General features: G+C 34.1%; 2 protein-coding genes across 7 annotated transcripts; one reads left to right on the plus strand and one right to left on the minus strand.

Moving 5' to 3' along the window:
• Positions 1 to 1,791: 1,791 nt before the first annotated feature.
• Positions 1,792 to 8,554, plus strand: LOC104091255 (transcription factor BIM2). Its single transcript, XM_009596537.4, has 8 exons — positions 1,792 to 1,951; positions 2,099 to 2,236; positions 2,663 to 2,747; positions 4,301 to 4,370; positions 4,470 to 4,565; positions 6,537 to 6,940; positions 7,817 to 7,946; positions 8,143 to 8,554. The coding sequence occupies exons 2-8, from the start codon at positions 2,137 to 2,139 to the stop codon at positions 8,245 to 8,247; spliced, it is 990 nt and encodes a 329-aa protein (XP_009594832.1). The 5' UTR covers positions 1,792 to 1,951; positions 2,099 to 2,136; the 3' UTR covers positions 8,248 to 8,554.
• Positions 8,555 to 13,605: 5,051 nt separating this feature from the next.
• LOC104091256 (secreted protein CSS1) lies at positions 13,606 to 19,101 on the minus strand. 6 transcript variants are annotated; one of them, XM_009596542.4, is made up of 4 exons: positions 18,775 to 19,101; positions 14,719 to 15,695; positions 14,058 to 14,605; positions 13,606 to 13,959 (listed from the first exon to the last, which is right to left on the minus strand). In XM_009596542.4, exons 2-4 carry the CDS (start codon positions 15,664 to 15,666, stop codon positions 13,857 to 13,859), a joined length of 1,599 nt encoding a protein of 532 aa, XP_009594837.1. In that variant the 5' UTR covers positions 15,667 to 15,695; positions 18,775 to 19,101; the 3' UTR covers positions 13,606 to 13,856. The 6 variants fall into 6 exon arrangements, with proteins under 6 accessions (XP_009594837.1, XP_009594838.1, XP_009594834.1 ...); XM_009596543.4 differs by having other exon boundaries at positions 14,058 to 14,590; positions 14,719 to 15,819; XM_009596539.4 differs by having other exon boundaries at positions 14,719 to 15,819.
• Between the last annotated feature and the right edge of the window lie 1,906 nt (positions 19,102 to 21,007).

The following is a 21,007-nucleotide window of genomic DNA, read 5'->3' on the forward strand; positions in this document are numbered from 1 at the left end:
TCAGTCTCTTTTTTTTTTTTTGATACAGTTCAAGTTTTTTTTTTCTTCTGACATTGTTCGAGGTTGTGCTCGGAACTGATACAAGTATCTACAGAAATATTTTGAAATTCGATTTTCTATATATGAATACATCATGTATTTATGCTGGATACAACCTGTAATAGTAACTTACTGCCTGCATATTTCATAATAAACCTAGTTCTTGTATTCTGTTGTATCTAACAGTTATGTTCAATGTATTCAAGTTTATTTTTGTATTCACAATATTTTATTTATTCCTAATATATGGTATTACTGCTTTATTGAGTATATTTCATTGGTTGTATTCATTGATTTTCTATTTGTATTAAGAGTATTTTACTGTGTTTCACTGTATTGTTGTTTTAAATACAGATGGATACAGTTAGGTTGAAAATACAGATGAATACAGTTAGATTGAATGCATAACTAATTGATGAATAACATCAAAATGATAGAACTAACAATGTATTTAAAAATGTTGTTGTAAGAACTCAAATATATATAAATACATCTAAATACAACAGTAAAAAATTACTGTATAAAATAAAAATCAGTGTATGCCTTATTGAATACATATAAATACATTTAAATACAAGAAGAGAAAATCACTGTAGAAACTAAAAATAAATACATGCGGACTCGAATACATATAAATACATCTACAATTAGGGTCATTGCGTATTTTTATTCTCCTTTCGGCTTCAATAGTTGCTGATGAACCTGCAAATATAGGTTACTCTTGAGTGATTTGCAAATCGAAAGATGACCCTTCGAAATTGAGTGCTTTAGTGGGTATTCTGCAGAAAACCTAACAATGGTGAATATTTTTTAAAAAAATATTGAAGAGAAAAAGAAGAAGCTTTAACCGACCAAAAATTTCAAAACTTTAGTGGTGAGTGGTGAAAACACGGGGCTTATCGGATTTGGAAACGTGAATGGTGAAAGTTTCATGACCGTCGGATTGGACGAAAATGGTCATCGAAGTGAGGCAGAAAGAGATAATAATGAAAAATAATGAAAGAGCGGAAATTGACGCCATTATAGACCGCATGTCAGAGGAAACCAGTTTTCTGGTTCATATAGGAAAGAATGAGAGAGATCGTGGAGAGAGAAATAAGATACTATGCGTGATTTTGGGAGAGAATAAACTGAAAGAATGAGAGAGAAAAATATTAGACAACATATTTAATGGCTTAGCGGTAGGAAGTGACCATAAATACATATTTTGCTATAAAAACTAAAAGGTAGCTATACAAAATAATATTTTAAAAGGGTTTTTATTTATAATAAATAGGGTGTAAAGTTCTGCTATAGGAGGTAAAATTTTCTTAAAATTACTAACTTGCTAATTAACATGTGTAATTATAAAATGGGGCAACTATTCACTTATTTAATACACAATTTTTATATATTATAATATATTTTCTCCCACTAACTTAATATTTGACCCAATAGCTATAAATAAAAATTAATTCACTAATCTCATAACTAATAAGTATATTAAGAAAAAAAATATTGAGTTATTACAGTAGAGTCATAAACTAAGGGAAAAAAAGAAAAAAGAAAAGCAAAAGAAGAGAAGTGAATAGAACAAAATGTGACAAAGAAAAGCCCCATCATACTAAGTTGCCTACTTTTTAGGTTGTGAACCATCAAATGCATATGAATGAAATTAAAATAAGTCACATGAGTCATGACACCCAACAATTTAGGTAAAGCCAAACACAATAATAATAATTCAACAATTGACAAAGTTAAAAAGAATAAAAATGACTCTCATACCAAAAAGCGAAATTTCGACTTTTAACCACCACAATCAAGAACCCGCACTAGAAGTAATTGCTACGGTTTTTTCCCTCACTATCGACCCTAAATCTCACAGACCCAAAACCGAATTTCTCAAGAACTCAAATTTCCCAGAACAAAAGCTGTAATCTTTCTTCTCTACTTTCATTTGAACCATTATTTTCCCCCCTTTTGTTGTATAGATCTTTTTATTGGATTGAGCTATTACAGATCTCTATTTCTTGGTATCGCTGGGTGTCTTCATTTTTGTCTTTGTTTTTTTTGTGTGCAGAGAATTGGAGTTTGATAGATAAATCTGTGGAGAAAATAATGAAAGGGGTGAAAGGTCATCAAGAAGAGGAAGAAGAGGAGGAAGATGAGATTGGTTTAAAGAAAGATGCCACTCCACCTTCTAGTAGCAATACTAAAGGTCTGTAAGTTTTCTTTTTCTCGTAATTTTTGTAGATGAAAAGTTGATTTTTTTAAAGAAGGATATGAGCTGAACTTGATTGTGGTTAGTAAGGATTCATATAGCCGACCCCTGTCCCCCCAAACCAACTTGGTTGATATTGAAGCATAGTGTTGTTGTTACGATGTGAACTGGATTGTAGTTAGTGAGGATTCATATAGCTGACCCCAACTCGTTTGGTACTGTGGCATAGTTGTTGTTATGAGTTGAACTGGATTGTGGTCAGTGAGGATTCATATAGACGACCCCAACTTGTTAGGTACTAAGGCATAGTTGTTGTTGTTGTTGTTGTTGTTGTTATGAGTTGAACTGGAATTGAGATGTAAAGAAAATTCCTGATTTTTCTTTTTGTTTTTGTGGTTATATTATTATGGATGGATGCAACAGATGGGAAGAATAATGATAAGGCAAGTGCAATAAGGTCCAAGCATTCAGTCACAGAGCAGCGTCGAAGGAGCAAGATCAACGAGAGGTTTGTCCATATATTCTGTTTCGCTTTTTCGGGTAATTGAAGTTTTGGATTTGTCTGGAATCTGGATGTACACTAAAGGTTTGTTTGTGAGATTTTTAGGTCTTGTTTTTTAGATTTCTTCATTTAATACAGTTACTGTCTATAAAAGCCGTGATACATGGAACAAGATAGTGTAAATGTAAAGTATTTATAAGATGTTGCAACCAGCTGGATATTGACTTGTGTAAAGAGATAAGCAGAAGTCGTTTTCCTCAATAACTAGCTTAAGTTTTTCTTAGTTAATTACTTCCAGGACAACTTTAGTTTTGTGATGAGATGGGCCTAAAAGCACCGGAATGATTATAGAGGATTTAGTTACCAACCCAACATGTCTGGAATTGTGGAATTAAGGCATAGATTGATTAAGTCAATTACTTTAAGCCAAGAGGAGCTGCTGGTTGAGTTTCAGGAAAAGAATTATATAGTAAAATAAGTATTTGGGAGGCTTAAGCAAGAAAATTAATGTAAGCTCTAAGTTCAGAGAGTGATATGCAGTGCAGTATTCAACTTACTTGAGATTAAAAAAAAAAGGGCAGACCAGTGCACGAAGCATCCCGCATTCACGCAGGGTCCGGGAAAGGGCCGCACCCCATTAAAATGTCTCAGTATTTGCATAGTTCAAAATCTAGTTGTGTCTAAAAGCTAGTTGTCAATGCTTTGTATGAAATTCCGAAATATGTTGTTTTCAACTCCAAATGGATTTGTGACAGTATATCTGCACCTTCTGATTTACTTATCAAAAGAAAAGAAAGCACCTTCTGATTTACAAAACAGTGTAAATGTAAAGTGACTATTTCAGCACAATCTTTATTTCTCCGTTGTGATTCGAATGTCCAACTTTTCCCAAGTTGTCTATTGTTACACAATATTATTTTGAGCTGCAAAGGCTCGATATTCATTTATGTCATTGTCAAACAAAGGAAGTTGAAAACTTCATAGAAATGTAATTTTTTTTTAAAAGAATGAATCTGTAAACAGATTTTGCAAGTATCATTACATGGAAGCTTTAATAGTTATTGGCTTTTTGTTGGTTTACTTTTTCAAAATTTGGTAACTGATGAACTCCATTAATTATGTAGAATATACTTACAGGATGTTTACTTTCCTATTCCTCCAGAATTATTACAAGGGCTACTAAATGTAACTTGCTGAGTCAAGTTACTTACTCTATTTCTCTGGAGAAGTAAATCTTTTTAATAACTGGCCAAGCCACTCAAAATAAAGTAATTATTAAATCTGAGGAAAAGCCTCTTAAAACATGCCTCATAATTTAGTCCATTGAGGTCTTTAAATTAATTATTTTGGTCTATTTGGAGTGGCGGGGGTTTATTAAGTAGGGGGTCTCTTTTTGTACTCAGTTTCACTTAAAAATGAAGCATTTGCTGGGTGTATCACTCTTATAAATTTGAAGATATGTGGTCAAAGTCTTTCTCAAAAAACAAATAAAGATTATGTAAAAAAATGCGTGAACACAATTTTGGCGTTTTACAAAAGCTTGTGTTTGTGTTGTCTAGATTTCAGATATTGAGAGATCTGATACCCCATACAGATCAAAAGCGGGATACTGCATCATTCTTGTTGGAGGTACATTTTATTAGTAGAAAACCAGTTTACCTTTTCCTTTGTTTAATTTCTATTTTGGAAAGTTTTGATCTCTTTGTGACTGTTGATGTTTGTATGCAGGTAATTCAATACGTACAGTACTTACAGGAGAAGGTACAAAAGCATGAAGGATCATATCAACCTTGGAGCTCAGAGCCTACAAAACTTATGCCATGGGTAAATTCCTGTAGCTAATGATATGTTGTATCAATTTTCTTGTTAAGGTTTTTGGTTGTCAACTTTGAATTGCATTCTCTAGCTCTCAGCTGTAAGAAAGATTGATTCTTCCAACAGAGGACACTCATCCTTCGGGTTAATATATGGTAAGATGCAGTTTGCGTGATAGTCAATTTTACAAAGTGGAAACTAATGTGGAAGTACTTCCACTTATATTGCCATCTAATCCAATACACTAAACAACATAAACTTACTGAATAACGCACAGCAATCCATATTGCTACACTTTCAAAAAGCCACATGTAAGCTTAGTGTTTTTCGTTAGAGTGCGGCATACTTGCACCGACAATGCAAATTGTTCGAGTTGGGCCAAACATGGGGAAAGAAAGGCAGATGGTAAGAGACACCGAAAGCCGTGACCCTTGTCTCTAGTGTCCACATCAATTAACATTTCTGCCTGATACTCTCTCTCTCTCTCTCTCTCTCTCTCTCTCTCTCTCTCTCTCTCTCTCTCTCAGATACACACGAATGCACGAACACATACACGTACCCAAAAAATCAAACACACCAACCTCACATGGACATCTATGTGCACATGTTCCACAATAATCCACATTATATTTGTGTACAGATAATACCCATTAGTAGTGCATGTCTAAGATTTCATTTTGTTCCATTGTTTTTGAGTATCTTTACACTGCTTTTTCTGTGAATGTGGGGATGGCTGCAGTTGCTTCTGATTTTCTGGCTTTGCGCTTGAATAAGATCAGTTTTTGCTTTGTTATTTACATGAGCCTGATTTATGGATTTTTGATAAGGTAAGTATATTTCATGAAATAAAAGCACCTAGTGGGTACTCAAAAAGCTCTATAATGTTCTGAATGTTGCCAGTTACAGGTGCATAAAATCTAGCAGCTTTAGATGCTGTCAGAATCGTATACATCATTCACTCTACCGCAAAAACTAAGTGAGTTTACACGCCTATATTTCAAACAAATATTTACAGGTTCTTTCCTTCAAATCACCTGTATTTCCTTTCTAACTATACTGTTCGATACTGGAACTCTCTTCCGTAGTGCCTTCCTCCATAATATGCCCTTCCCAGCATTTTACTGTCTCCTTCAGGGTTCTTGGCATAACAAATTGTACACCAAATAAATTGAGTAGCATGTGCCAGATATGCGAGATAGTCACGCATTGCGAAATTAGATGGTTGGGGGATTCTGCGAAGCTTTCACATATTTAGCATCTGTTGCACTGTATATTCAATCTCCCATGTCTTGAAAAATTTCTTCTAAACCGTATATTCCAACTGTTGCCACTCCTGCTTTCGGCAATTGTATTTCAGTATTTTTTTTTGATAACCATGATGTCCGGGCCAGCTCGCGCCTCGGCTAATTCCACTGATGCCTGCAATCTCCCACCAACACAGTTACCAGTTAACTCTGTCCACCTAGGCTTGGACAGATTGGAAGAAATCACCTAATGTTTTTGTCCCCGCTGGGATTTGAATTGTATTTCAGTATTTACAGCAATGTGATGCAAATCAGGGGATATAACTCCATGAATGTGCTCTTTTCCAGCCACATCTCTTTCCACAGCCTAGTTTTTCTGTCATTTCCCAATTTTATGGCTTACTGCGCTTCAATAAGATTGGTTTTGGCTTGATTGTTTATTTTTGTTGCGTCTTTACTCCTGTAAGATTATAATAGGTCCCTCTTGTTCCATTTTGTCTTCCTTTCTCTAAAGTTCAAGCCCAGAAGTTCAGTTTGGGCAATTATTTTTCTGATAAATGCGATTTGGCTATGATTAGTCCGTAGGTGCAACTTAGACTGTGCTTTTAACTACCTAAACATGTGTTTCATCTCGTTCTAAGAGGTAGTAACAGTTGGATGACTGAATATATTATAGTTTATGAGGAAGCAGCTTCCATTTGGTACTAAGTTAAAATTTCCTTTTTAAATGGTTTAGAGAAACAGTCATTGGCGCATGCAAAATTTACCAGCTCACCCACAAGCCTTGAAGAATGGTAGTGGCCCAGAATCAACATATCTGGGAGGGTTTGATGAGAATCCTGCAACTGTTACTTCGACAGTGCAACCAAATCAGCAGAATCTGATTGAATCTCATCCTATCAGAGATGTATCAATTAAAGCAATGGATCAACATAACGATCTAGCTAACAAGGCAATTGCAACACATATGCCGCTTCAGGCAGGTATGCAGGTGGCCGTGCCAAATAATAGTGCCTTCTCAGACTCGCAACCTAGACCAGTGTCTGATCAATGTCCCAACACAATTGATGCTCTGAATCATCACGAGGATCTGACAATAGATGGAGGCACAATCAGCATTTCAAGTCCTTACTCGCAGGGGTATGTAATTATCTTAGTTTTTTAAAGTTGGGACTTTACAGACTCAATCAAAATGTGGTCTCTCCATATCTTATTTGCTTACTTTTGACTCTCTTCCTTTGTTAGTAATCTTTATTTCTTGTTCTTTAATGTGGCACATGCTGTTTTTCTGGATAGCATTCCATTGTAGCATGCTCTTGGATGACGAAGCATGTCAATATCTTCAGTTTTTTCTGGATGTCTTTTCATATATTAAGCTTGTCCAATTTTCATCACTCATCTGGGCATTTTTACAAACTTGTAAATATTAGTACTTCATTTAGCAAAGCACAAGCCAGTAGGCAAGTTATTCTATCCTGGGGGCCAATTATTTGAGTATTTGGACCTTATCTTCATCATAATTCCTCTTCAGTTGTGAGCATATGCGTTCCATGCTGCATGTTAACTTCAACCAATTCAATAAGTTTTGTCTGTCCTTTCTTTTTGTGTTTCATGGCGTTAGATGTTCAAACTATGGCATATCTTGAATTTAGCGTATAGCCAAAAGTATGGTTCATTCTCATCTTTTTTGTTGAGAAAATGAACCCAGGAAAGCTGCAGCGGAAAATGAAGTCTCAAGTAAGCAGTAAATATTTTTATTAACCTCATTTACGACATATTTTTTGGCATTTCAACTTTCATATGCATGTAAAGGGTGTAGTCAGAATTGTATTATCAATGGCTGCTTATGCTAAATCCGACGTTCTTATGAGACTTTTTTTGTGATATCTCCAGATTAGCGTGTCTTGGTAATCTTGTCAAGTTGGATGTCTTTATCACAACATCTATGGGTAATTCGTTTGTTGATGTCAACATGATATTTGTATTGATCACTGGTCATTGATTTGGTTTAATCAGGTTACTAAATTCATTGACACAAGCATTGGAGAATACCGGTCTTGATCTTTCTCAGGCCACTATCTCTGTGCAAATTAATTTTGGGAAGCGGGCAGACAGAGGGATGACTTCAGGACCATCAATTGCGAAGGTATAAATCTTTTCCGACTTTTCTGAAATGAGAAGCAAATTATGTTTGAGACAGCGCACTGCATCCATGAACCATGATAATGTTCAATCACTTACCTAGCGTCTTCCTTGAGGCGCATGAGCATCTTAGATTAATTCTTTGGCGATCCACCTACTCCACACTGTACACTTACCAATTCATTTGCATTTAACTCTAGGATAACGAGAATCCTCCACCCTCTAGTAATCAACATATGGATCATTTCCGGGAGGCAAGCAATGATGAAGATTTGGACCAAGCTCAAAAGAGGCTGAAGATATAGATATGATAATAGCATGGTCATATCCAGCTAAATCAACTTAGTTTTTTGTGTCATCTTATGGTTCAAAAGAAAGTCGATATGTATATCCCATTCGCTTGAGTCATGTTTATAGCAATGCGTCCTTTTGATATCTCTTCCTTTTTTCATTTTTAATGTTTGTTTTTTCTTTTTTCTTTTTTTCTGGGTGATATCATCTTGCGCCTGCTTCTTAACCTCGCGATATTCTGATTTGTCAGAGGTTAATAATTGATATGTAAAAGAGTATGCAGTTATTTATGTTATGCTGTAAATCTCTTTTTCGGCTTCACCATCTATACCAATATGACTAGTTTTCCATGTTTTCTACAGTCTATAAGTCAGTAGACCTAAACAAGGAAATGATTTCTCATTTTGATTCTTGAGTATATCTTTCATCCAAATCCTGATGAACAAAGCATTTGAGTTAATGGGTTCGAAATGTAGTATTTGTACATTTCTTAACATCTGTATTGGGTTTGAGTCAAACTGCCGGTTTGGTTGAACCCATAACTCATATCACACAAAAGCAATATGACGCTAAAAGTTTGTAAAAGATGATGATTAATTACATGAAAGCATGTATGATCATGTACAGTGGGAAGATTCGTTGGTTAGTTAAGGTACTTAAAAACTTATTTTTTACGAGAGAATTGTATGCAAAATTAGACACGAGGTCTCGTGAGAACAAAATATTCATTAACCTTTAGAAAAATAACTGATAAAGAAAATCTTTTACAACAGTTAATTTCCACAATATTGTACAAAGAGTAAACGCATTGATATAAAGTGTATTTGCTACTTGGCATCGATTATAACAACAAACACGCAACAGCAAAGAAAAAAGCAAATTACTAACGGATTTTTAGAATGTGTTGGTAATATTTTTGGAGGAAGCTGTCAGGGGATTACCGACCTAAAATTTAAACAACTTAAACCGCGTACCTAAGATTTTAATACATAATAATATAATATAACACTAGAATTTAATAATAGATGATACATGAAAGCATATATATGTACTATAATTGTATCAATGGGAAGCTTATTAGTTAAAGGTACTTCACGAATTACTTTTCAATGTAAGAGTTATATACAAATTAGACAAGAGGTTTCTCATGAGAACATAATGTTGATTAATCTTTAGAGAAGATTACTGATAAGGCCACTAAAAGAGGTATAGTGTCCTGTATCCGTTCTCAGGGCTGAAACCCGAGACATCTGGTTAAGGATGGAGAGATTCTGATGATCTTACGACACCACTTGGTGGTGGGAACGGGGATGGAGCTTGATTTAACTTAAATGTACATATTCCATGCATTACGTACAACAGTTAATTTCCACATTGTACAAGCAAAAAGCGTATTTTCATGACATTGGTATCTGCTGCACGATATCAATTACTATAACAGCAATGCACAAACATGAGCTCCATTCACTATGTCTTGCACCGAAGCTTGTTTTGCGTTGCTAGTTGGGACTGAATCTATTTTTGCTCTCCATAGCATTTTACCTTCTTATTCTTGATTGATAGAAATGATTATAATTCATGTAATAATTTGGTAAATATATTAAATTGTTTAGGAAGAAAAAAAAAACAAATAAAGAAATAACGGCAAGCCCTCTATTGGGCTGAAGCAGAGGCGAATCTAAGAATAAGAAGGTTAAATGCTTAGTTTAAAATTATGGGTTCATGCCTACTATTTATTGCAATTCACGTTTTTATATATAAATTTATGCTCCGCGTTAAAAGTATTGAGTTCAGATGGACCGATACTGAGTAATAAAGTCCATACGAAATATGAGTAAGGAAAGAAGGAAAACCCCAAAATTAAAAGGAGAAAAACAAACAATAAGAGAGACAGAAGATGATAAATTAACTAACTGTTGAGCAGAAAAGAATGGAGATAACATGAATGAATGAGATAAAAATGAAAAGTGAGGTGATGATTCTTATGGTGATTTCCATGTTATGGTACAGTGGCTAATGGAGAAACTTTAACATGAAAGTGTCATTCTGTTTGAAATTTATAACACTTAAAAGGAAGGTAGGCCCACAAAGTCTTATCCTTCCAGTCCTAGCTCGGGTAGACCTATTAAAATGAATTTAATTTCTTGTAAAGGATTATTATGTTATTGGTGTAGTTCGACGGGTTGGATAGTTACCAAACTCATGTTTGCAAAAAACAATTGAGTTTTAAAAAGATATTTTTCATAAATCACTATTGTTTAGCGTTTATTAACTTTCTACGGCTACCATATATATAATTACTTCCTATAGTTACTATTTAGTTGTTATGCGACTGTATTTGCGCTACTATATTCATAAATACAGTAGCAAAATTCGCCTAAAAAATAGGGAAGTCCAGTTGTGCGACTGTATTCGCTGTATTTGCGCTACTGTATTCATGAATACAGTAGCGGAATTCACCTAAAAAATAGGGGAGTCCAGCTGTTTAATAACGGAAAGAGAATCAATTGGCGTGTATCACTCCTAATTTAACTCAACAAAATCAATTCGACATAAATTTCGCTGCTACGCGATTGTATTCGCTATATTCGCGCTACTATATTCATGCTACTGTATTCATGAATACAGTAGCAGAATTCGCCTAAAAATAGGGGAATCCAGTTGTTTAATAACGAAAAAAGAATCAATTAGTGTGTATCTCTCCTAATTTAACTCAACAAAATCAATTCTACATAAATTTTGCTGCTACGCGACTTTATTCACGCTACTGTATTCATGAATACAGTAATAGGGGAGTCCAACTGTGCAACTGTTTCGCTGTATTCGTGCTACTGTATTCATGAATACAATAGCAGAATTCGTCTAAAAATGGGTGAGTCCAGCTGTTTAATAACGGAAAGACGATCAATTAGCATGTAACACTCCTAATTTAACTCAACAAAATCAATGCTACATACATTTCGCTGCTACTGTATTGTATTCCATGTATTAGTGCGATTGTATTTATAGATACAGTGAGGTAATCAAGAAATAGGATGTACACTGTTCTATTCAATTCGATTGTATACATTGTATTCAATTCACAGATATTCATTATTCACTATTATACATTGTATTCAATTCATCGTATTCAATTCGACTGTATTCAAAAAAAAAAAAAAATACAAAACACAGTGATATTCGGATGTATTAAAAAAATACAGACCTTCAAAATACATAAATACAGGCGAAAAAATATAATGTATTTATACAAAAATATAATGTATTTGAGTATATTTGTACAGAATACAATGTATTTGTATCATTGTATGTGACTAAAATAACAAAGAAGAGAAGAAAGTTCACCGGAGATGGCTTTTTCTGGCCAAGCAAAATACTGTATACGTTATATTAAAGCTAAAAATGGAGACGAACAAAATCCGGCCCTCAAATCTTCTCCGGCATAGCCATGACTAGATCTGTTCGCCTAAGAGGATGAGCCAATAGTGGATGATGACGCCGACGATCAAAATTGAGTGCTTTAGTGGGCATACCTCGTATAACCCTCTTCAGAGTTGTTGAATCAGCCATTGAAGATGAAATTTGAAATTTCTTCCTCAAAACCTATCGATGTCGAAAATTTTAAAAAAAATAGTGAAGAGTAAAAGAAGAAATGCAGAGTAATTTGGCGTGAACCAGCCAAAAGCTTTACCAATTACCACGAACTTTTGGAGCAAAAACGTTGAGGATCAATTCTGAGAAATTTGTTCCTACAATCTTGATGTGTGAGAGAAAGATCGCGGAGAGAGAAAGAAGAAAAATCTTGCTGTGATTTGAGAGAGAACGTGTGTTAACTGAAAGAAAGAGAGAGAAAAAATATAAATAGTGTATTTCACGCCTCAACGGTAGTGTATACAATAAATACTTATTTTGCTATAAAATATAAAAGGTAGCTATAGATAATAATATTTTAAAATAATTTTGATTTATAATAAATAAGGTGTAATACTTTGCTATAGGAGGTAAAATTTCCTTTTTAACCTAGCTATATTATAATAGAAATCTATTTACCACCTTTATTTGGGTTCCTTATAAATTACTTTGTATATCTATATTTACAAGTTATATACAAAAGCATAAAAAAGAAAAAAATTCAAGATCCCTTAATTTTAGTCTGTCAGTTACACGACACCCATCCCCATTTCCAATAACCCCCCTACATTTAAGATTCTGTTTTTTTCCCAAAGGATGTCAAAAATATTTTTCTCTTTCTTAATAATTACCCAATTGTTACTAGCAGTTGTGAGCATGACGAATTTCACAGTTTGTATCACAAATATATGATAATTGTATATCAATTTATTAGTATTGTATCAGGTATTATTTTGGGTATTACTGTACCAGATACAAGTAAGATACAATTATGATACAAGTATGATACAATTATGTTTTAGGCATTGATGTATCTGATACAATTCAAATATAATTATGATATAGTTATCATACAATTCCTGAATATTTCTTCATTTTGAGTGTTGTCCAGTCTCCCAGCAAAAGAACAATGCAATTGATGATTTTTTAATAATATAAAGTTGTCGGCAATGGTGAAAAGAGAGAAGATGGAGATTCGAAGGTAATTATTATCACAATGTAGAGCTTGGAAAACAACAGAATTATGGTAATCAACCAAATCAACACTTGATTGGGTGAACACTTTGATTAGTGGTGTGGATCCTTTGTGAAATAACCAATCCACAATACCCCATTTGGCTGCCATTGATGCATTATAACTTATGTTCCCATTTGCAGATTTTGTCCCTATTTATATTACAAGGAAACACCCGTAATCCATTGGTTTTATTGGGAAAAAATTTGAGTTGTCCTTCAAAATTTCTTTGCTTACTTCTAATACGACAATCAAAGCCTGCAGAAAACACATGCCTTTCAAGGAGCAATGTATATAATTTGTGAATTGAGAATATGGAGATTCTGAGCAGATTAAGAGATTTTGATGTTAAAAAAAGAAAGGAGAGAGAAGAGGAGGGAAAAAAAAAGGAAATGATATAATTGAATCCCTTAATTGAAGGCATTAATAATGAGGTGAGTGTCTTTTAAGGAGCAATGTATATAATTTGTAAGAAAAACTTAGATACTTATTAAAAACTACAAAACATAGAGAAAATAGATAAATAAATTTCTATTATATTATAGCTAGGTAAAAATTTCTTTAAATAAATTCATATCGAGTAGGCCCACTAAGGGAGTAAAGTTCTCCTTATTAAGATGTTCTCCACACTCGAGACCTTTGCTTAAGAATGGAGAAATCTTCATTACACATCCTTAGAATAGACTTGCAAAGGAGCATACAGTAAGCAAGTTTAAGGTAATATGAGTTTCACTGCTAAATGATTGTATTATAGAAGGATCATATAAAGTAAGGAAAACAAAAATGTGAGGTTTTACATTTCACAGCCTCCGCTCTTAGCGAAAACAAACTCAAAGAGCCATCTAAACCTACCACCACTGACATATTCCTAAGAGAATATCAACATTTATAATTACAAATACTCAATGGATCATGATTTCGGATTATAAGTGATGTATATTTTTGAACTAACAACCCTATTAAAAGAAATAAAAGGACTTAGAATCTACAACAGAGAAGGCTCTGCCTCCAACCCCCCTGTTTCCGCCTTCTTTCTGCCTTTGCCATTCTTACTGGACTACTGTTCCATTCATTCTGTAAGCTGCAAATACCAACACAAGTAAAATGTTAATCACATACTTGCAGCAACTGGAAGATAATGGGAAAAAAATATTAGCATAAGAAGTAGCAGAAGATTACACTGGGAAGGCAAAGGATCTAGCACTGGTTGTACTGCTATCTGACCGAAGAGAGACGCTGCCCGAATGTGATATAGGTCCTGAGTAAGTGATCAGACCAGATGCAGGTCCTCCTGCAGAAAAACTTGCCTCTCCATCTGCAAAATGACCATGCGTACCGAGGGGGAGATTATCAGAGGTTTTATCCTCGAGATTAGCCATATTTTTGGGGTCAAGAGATTGTCCATGAACACTGCTATCGCTCCTGTCCACACAGTTGGTAAAATGAATTTGACTACCAGCTGAAATGCCATCAGAACTCCCATCCTTGTGACTGGAGATGGCCTCTAATTTAAGGGATTTTTCAGGCAAGTTTTTGGCGATATTTTCCACACTGCTACTTAAAGTTGACTCAGTAGAGCTTTGGTCACAAGTAATAGCTCCAGCTTCCGACTTGCTATTGGAAAAGACGTTGCTACATGGCCCATTGTTGCTTGTTTCATCAGGTGCCGAGACTGCATTTTCGCTGTTGACAGTTGCTACGCCAGAAGGCATCTGCAGTTCAAGGAACTGCACTTGTAATCAAGTTTGGCCAAAGGAATGTGTCAAAAAACATGCACATAGACTTATCAACCACATGACATCAAAATATAGGCGACTTTGTAAAAATAACATAAACAAACCTGATCAGGCTGCTGTGCTGATTGATCAGCATCAGAGTTAGATTCTTTAGAATTCTGAATGCCGGATTCTTTTTCTGATGTGTTAATGGCTTTTTCCATTGTAGTACATTTTGATCCAAAAATCTTCATCACATCCTCTAGACAAGAATCCTTATCAGCACCTTTGCTGATATTATCTTCTGAGGAGGGTTTTAAACCACTTGGAACAAGCGACTGAGTGTCCTCATCTTCTGTAGTTGTATGATGAGCCAAAGCAATTTTGTCGGTATCTTCAACTGATGAAGTTTTATACTCACCTGTTGAGAGCAATTCACTGTCAATATTTCCCCTTGTATAGCTAGGGCGGTGTTCGTCAGCAGCTAGAGAAACAGACGAGTTGGGCTGATCATCTTTCTTGCTTTCAGTTACAATTTTATCCACTAGAGGTACACCCTCATCTATGCATCCCTCATCTATGCATATGTCTTTCATAATGTTATAGTTACTTTCTTTGTAGCAAATTGTCGATTCAGGCAATTTGCATTCCACGACACCCTTATCGATATATAAATGAGTGTCTATACCAAACAACTCTGAAACAGAGGTAAATGGTGCATTAGAGACTATGGCTCCATTTTCTTTATCATCAACGTCAACAATCATCGAGCCCTCAAATTCTGGAATACTCCAGGCATGATCTCTATCTTCTGTGTCACATGCAAAAGGATTTCCATTTCTCTTGCAAGTAGTTTCATGTTTGTTACTTCTTGAAATATCTTCAAAAAATACAGAGCCATTAAGTTCCTGATGTTTCCAGAATTCGTTCCTCTCTTTTGTTTCACTTTCCAAAGAGTCTTTACCGCCGTGATAACCATTTGAATCAAGCAGATCTTTTGTTGGAAAGACTAAAGACTTAGACTCATTGTAACCATTTGAGTGATTTAATATCTCGTCCAGATTTTCCTTCATGGTGGCCTTCTCTTCAGCGTGTTAAGACACTGTCGTCGCATTCAAATACATGGAATACAAACAGACGATCAATGTTCACAGGCGATTTAACTTCTCAATGCAAGAACCAAGTTGAGTGATAATACGTTCTATTGAGTCCTGTTTAGGTGCAATCTGACAATATAACATTAAGACGTAAAGCATCCCATAAATAGATAAGTATTTGAACAAATTCAATGGGCAGTAAGGCAAAGATAACCAGAAACAGGATGTATCAGATTAATTCACTCCTTATTGTATTAAAAGTAGAAAAAAAGCCATCGGCGAGCTTAAGACCTACGAAAGATGCATTCTTAGCAGCAGCAGAAAATTCATAGATTACATCAGTTGGATGAGTCTGGAGAATTCTCACAAGCAGTGAAGCAAACATCAACGTCTGAGGTAGATATATATGACTCAGAAAGCTATGTCAACAGACTTTCCAAAATATGTTTAGGAGGAACTGGCTGTGAATACTTGCAAATTCCTTGACAAGGATAATTTTAGCAACATATTCGACCCAAAAAAAGTAGCCGGAAACAATATAGCATAACATGCCAAACCATCTAGTAGTAATAACGAGAGAACAGTGGCCAAGAATGCAAACAATCTAACGCTGCCTCATTCCCAAACTAAGTACGGACTGCTATATGAATCCTCTACAGTCTATAACCATTCCACTCTGCAGCACCAGTTGTCTTTTCATTCATACTACTTAATTTGTCTATTAAGCAAATTAGGAGTTCTTAAAGCTAGATTATTTCTACATCATACACCTATCCTTACACTTAACATACAAGTTTCTGACCATATACAACGCGAAGCCCAAAAACAAAATAGAATCAGAATGACAGTGAACCAGTTTCAGATACCACTGGAGATAGATCTAATGGCTTTTGCACGATAAACATGAGGGAACAATGGAAATAGTTCAGATCATCTAACATGAGTTCAATAGAAATAATTTAACGCGCCATGACCAAAGGATTAAGCAAGGCGGACTACTGTCAGTAACACATCAGAGAAAACTTCAGTTACAGAAAAACAACCAGCTGATTTTCTGTTGCACAGGATTCACACAAACTTAAAATTAAAAAAGAAATTACAATTTTAAAGAAAATGCCAAAGGTGCATAATGATCTCACTCAAACATGCAAGAAAATTACAAAAACAAAGCAAGTTGCCTTACCTCCTGTACAAATAGTCACTTTTTATGTTAAATTGCCTAACCACATGGCAGCTGAACTTTGTCCATAGTAGATAAAGAAAAGGACAAGAATTGGTCATTTCAACTTTGAAAATTTTGTACATTGCTTAAACGGCTAAAATACAAGCCCATTTCCTAAGTCAATGACCAATCCCCACCATTTATTTTGTCCTTTAGCTATCTAATACTTCCACTATTCCAGTTTATGTGAACCTATTTCCTTTTTGATCCGTTCCAAAAAGAATGACCAATTTCAAAATTTGGTAACAATTTAGCTTAAACTTACAATTTTACCCTTAATAAGAAATTTTTATAACCACACAAATACTCTGGGCCCCTTTTTGATTTGTTTAGGACCACAAATTCTAAAAGTCTTCATTTTTTCTTAAACTCCGTGTCCAGTCAAATAGATTCACCTAAATTGGAACGGAGGGAATATAAATTACCTATGTTACTCGGACTCTCCAAAAGTGATCCCATACCCGTGTCGGATCCTCCAAAAATACACTAAATTTGGAGGATCCGACATGCACCCAACAATATTTTTGAAGAGTCCAAGTAACATAGTAAATTACCACTCACTTCTAACTGGATCTAATCCCTTATTAATATTTTAATTCACCCCCTCAAAAGGATAACTAAAAAATTAGAAAAATAATGAAAAAGGCCTTGTCCAGAGTTATACATTCTGGCAGGTTCTTCTCAGATCCCAATAAAATTCACAATCTTATAAAACCATAATTAAAAGGGTAAATTTTTATATTTTAAATTCTTTAATCATACGATAATATTTGGGTTTGGGTTTGGGTTTCATAACAAAGTATCAAAACACCTTTAATCCCAAATAAGTTACGGCCAGCTATATGAATTTTCACTAATAATTTCATATAAACTCATTTCAGGTTAATACTAATCAAGATGAAAAAATATAAAAATTCTAGAAATTTATTATATTTTCTACTGATATATAAATCTCGGAAATGCTAAACAAACTTAGAACACTAAATAGTAAATACAGCTTAAAATTTCAGAAATGAAGAGCAAAGAGAAAAACAAAGACAACACTAAGAAAATGCAATCATAGCCATGGAATACTAACTGCAAAAGGCAAGCTAAATCAACAGATAAATCCCAAAATCTGAGACCCCCTTCTGCATCAACACAGACAAACAAATTCACATAAATAGAGAGAAAAAATGTACAAATATTTAGAGAGAGAGATATACCAACTAATGAATTCTTGGCCTGATGAAATGGCAAAAAGTCATGCCATTTAAATTCAATCAACATAGGCAAATAAGAAACAAAATGAATGTGAAAGAAAAGAGTGTAATTTGAAGTAAGAGGAGCAAAAAGGAAAAGGAGGAAGATAGCAGTATTAAATCAACAAACCCAAAATGGTAAAAAAATCTCTTTCTCTCTCTTAATGCAATTAATATTCACTTGTCATCTGTGCACTCTGTACATGTACATGTGTACTGTGCTTGTACATATAGCATATATAGAAAAGCACTAAATGAATTTTATACTATCAGTATGTAATTTTATCTTTCTTTATTATTTAACTAGTAAATTACATGGTTTAGACTTTAGTGCATGTTCCAAATTCGGTTAACTTTTTTTGTTTGACAATGTGTATTCACCACTTTTCTAGTGAAAATTAATGTAAATATATATTTCCACAAAAACAAAAATCAGCTATATACTGATTTACAACTGTAGGAAGGCTACGTGCATTTAAAACAGTGCTAATAAATGGAAAGAGAAGAAGAGAAAAAAGAAACTTTTGGAAGGCACTAATTAGTGGCTACAGAAAGACAACAGTATTAATTATTTGCTCTATATTTAACAACAAAAAAGAAAAGAACAAGGTGCCGGCTTACCGTCTACCGAGAAGCAGATCACCGCCGCCTCCCGTTATCAAGTGCCGTCTTGTTTGCATAAATCAAATTCCACTAAGATCCACAACACACACACACTATGTATATAAAAAAGTAAGCCGGAGTTCGTATAAAATTTGGGTGTTAGAAAAAATAGAGAAGTTTTGAGAGATGAGAGTGTGAGAAATAAGGAAAAGGGGAATGGAATGGAAGAGCTGACTTTTTTGCAGATATATATGTATGGAGGAGAAGAAAAGGGACAAAGAGAGAGTCAAAGGTGAATCGGATCTGAGCTGTTTGGTTGGGTTTCTGACATTTGCTTTTAGGCCAAACTCCGAAGAGCAATTTTATAGTTTTTCTTTTTTGGATTTTGAGTTAGTGACCACAATTGGTCTTTTTAATGCACTTTTCATATTTATATCAAACTAAATAATTTAATTTTAACTGTTAAATTTAAAAAATATATATGTAAATAATCATGACTAAGAAATAACTATATATTTTTACCTTTCTATACAATATTTGAAACTTTATTACCTCCACTCAAGTTTCAATTCAATTACATAAGCATATATAATTTATCAATTATATACTCCCTCCGTTTCGATTTAGATGACACACTTTCCTTATTAGTCCGTTCAAAAAAGAATGACACATTTCTATATTTGGAAACAATTTAACTTTAAACTTTTCATTCTACTCACTTTACCCTTAGTGAGAAACTTTTATAACCACACAAGTATCATAGTCCCACAAAGCTTTTACTCCTTAAGCAGTTGAGACCACATATTTTTAAAGTCTTTCTTTTCTTTCTTAAACTTTGTGCCAAGTCAAACTACATCATCTAAATTGAAACGGAGGGAATACATTTTAGGAATTTAATGAGAAATCAATTAACTCCTATAATCTCTCTAACGTACATATTCCACTCCCCCATGTTTCTCTGTCCATAACCCCCACGATTTTGTACTATCTCCCTCCATTAATGCTTTCTTCCATTTTTGTTCAAAAATCTTTTATAATCTCTCTCAATCTTTCTGAATTCTCGCTCTAAATCCTACGAAAATAGTAGCGGCTTAAAATTTTCCTTCCCTTACAATGAAAAAGAAAGGAGTTCCGAAGAATAGCCCTAAAAAAGCTAATGTTGGTGATATTTTTATTTTTGATTTGGGTGTTTTCTCACAAGATTCACTCAAAAAAGTAGTGAAATCGGCACATGCAAAATCAGAGACAAAGTCCAAGCTTTTCCCTCATGAAGCTAGGGCAGAAGTTCGAACAAAACTCAAGCATGACAGGGATGCTGGTGAAGTTTCGACATCTGCTAAATCAGTAAAGCGGAAGGACAAAAAAATTGCTCGTGATGATGATTTCGTCGAAGTTATCCCGAAACCTGCAAAAAAAAGAATCAAAGTTTTTCCTACTGTCAAACCTTCAAAAAAGAAGAAGATTCAAAAATTACCTAAAACTATACCCCAACAGTCACTGGAGAAGGTAAAATTTTAGTAGTTACAATTTTATTTTTTTTTAAGTTACAAAACCTGTTCTCATTCTCATGACTATACATATTTTTTATTTTTTTTGTATTTGTAGAAATTTTGTCTACATTGTGTATATTTGTTGTTGGTTATCAACTTTTTTACATTTCCTAAAAAATTATAGATTTCTTGTATATTATTCGAGATTATTTTGTTAGGGAATGTACTACATGATTTAGTTAGTTTTATTGGTTATTATTTGCTCTATTTGTAGATGTTAGTTTCATTTTCTGTAAACAAATTGTATATATTATGTCTAGTTGTTACTTTCTAATTTTTTGCTCTAAACATAATTTTATCAGTGCATTTGTAGCTTCAATGTAGTCAGTTGTTATATATGTTTACTAATTTTGTAACTTACTTGTATGCAATGTATTAATGTCTTTCTGATTGTAGCTAAATTATAGTATAATTGTATTTATTTTATTTTTTGGTCTTCAAACAAGTTTTATTAACTTATTATTTCTTTTGGTGCAGAATCGAATAATTTTTGCACCACATGATGTTGATTATGGCATCACTAGGTTCCAGACATTATCCGACCCTGTTGTTCCTGGCCAAATAAGGTGTTATTGTCTGAAAATGGGTTAAAGTTATTTAAGAAGACATGTTTTGGCCATTTTCTTTCCCTGCCCAAAATATGTATCCAAAATTAGGCAATTCACCTTCTCATGAAGTATGAATTGAACGCATCTGATTCT

The sequence above is a fragment of the Nicotiana tomentosiformis genome, chromosome 4, assembly GCF_000390325.3.
Source record: "Nicotiana tomentosiformis chromosome 4, ASM39032v3, whole genome shotgun sequence".
NCBI lineage: Eukaryota > Viridiplantae > Streptophyta > Magnoliopsida > Solanales > Solanaceae > Nicotiana > Nicotiana tomentosiformis.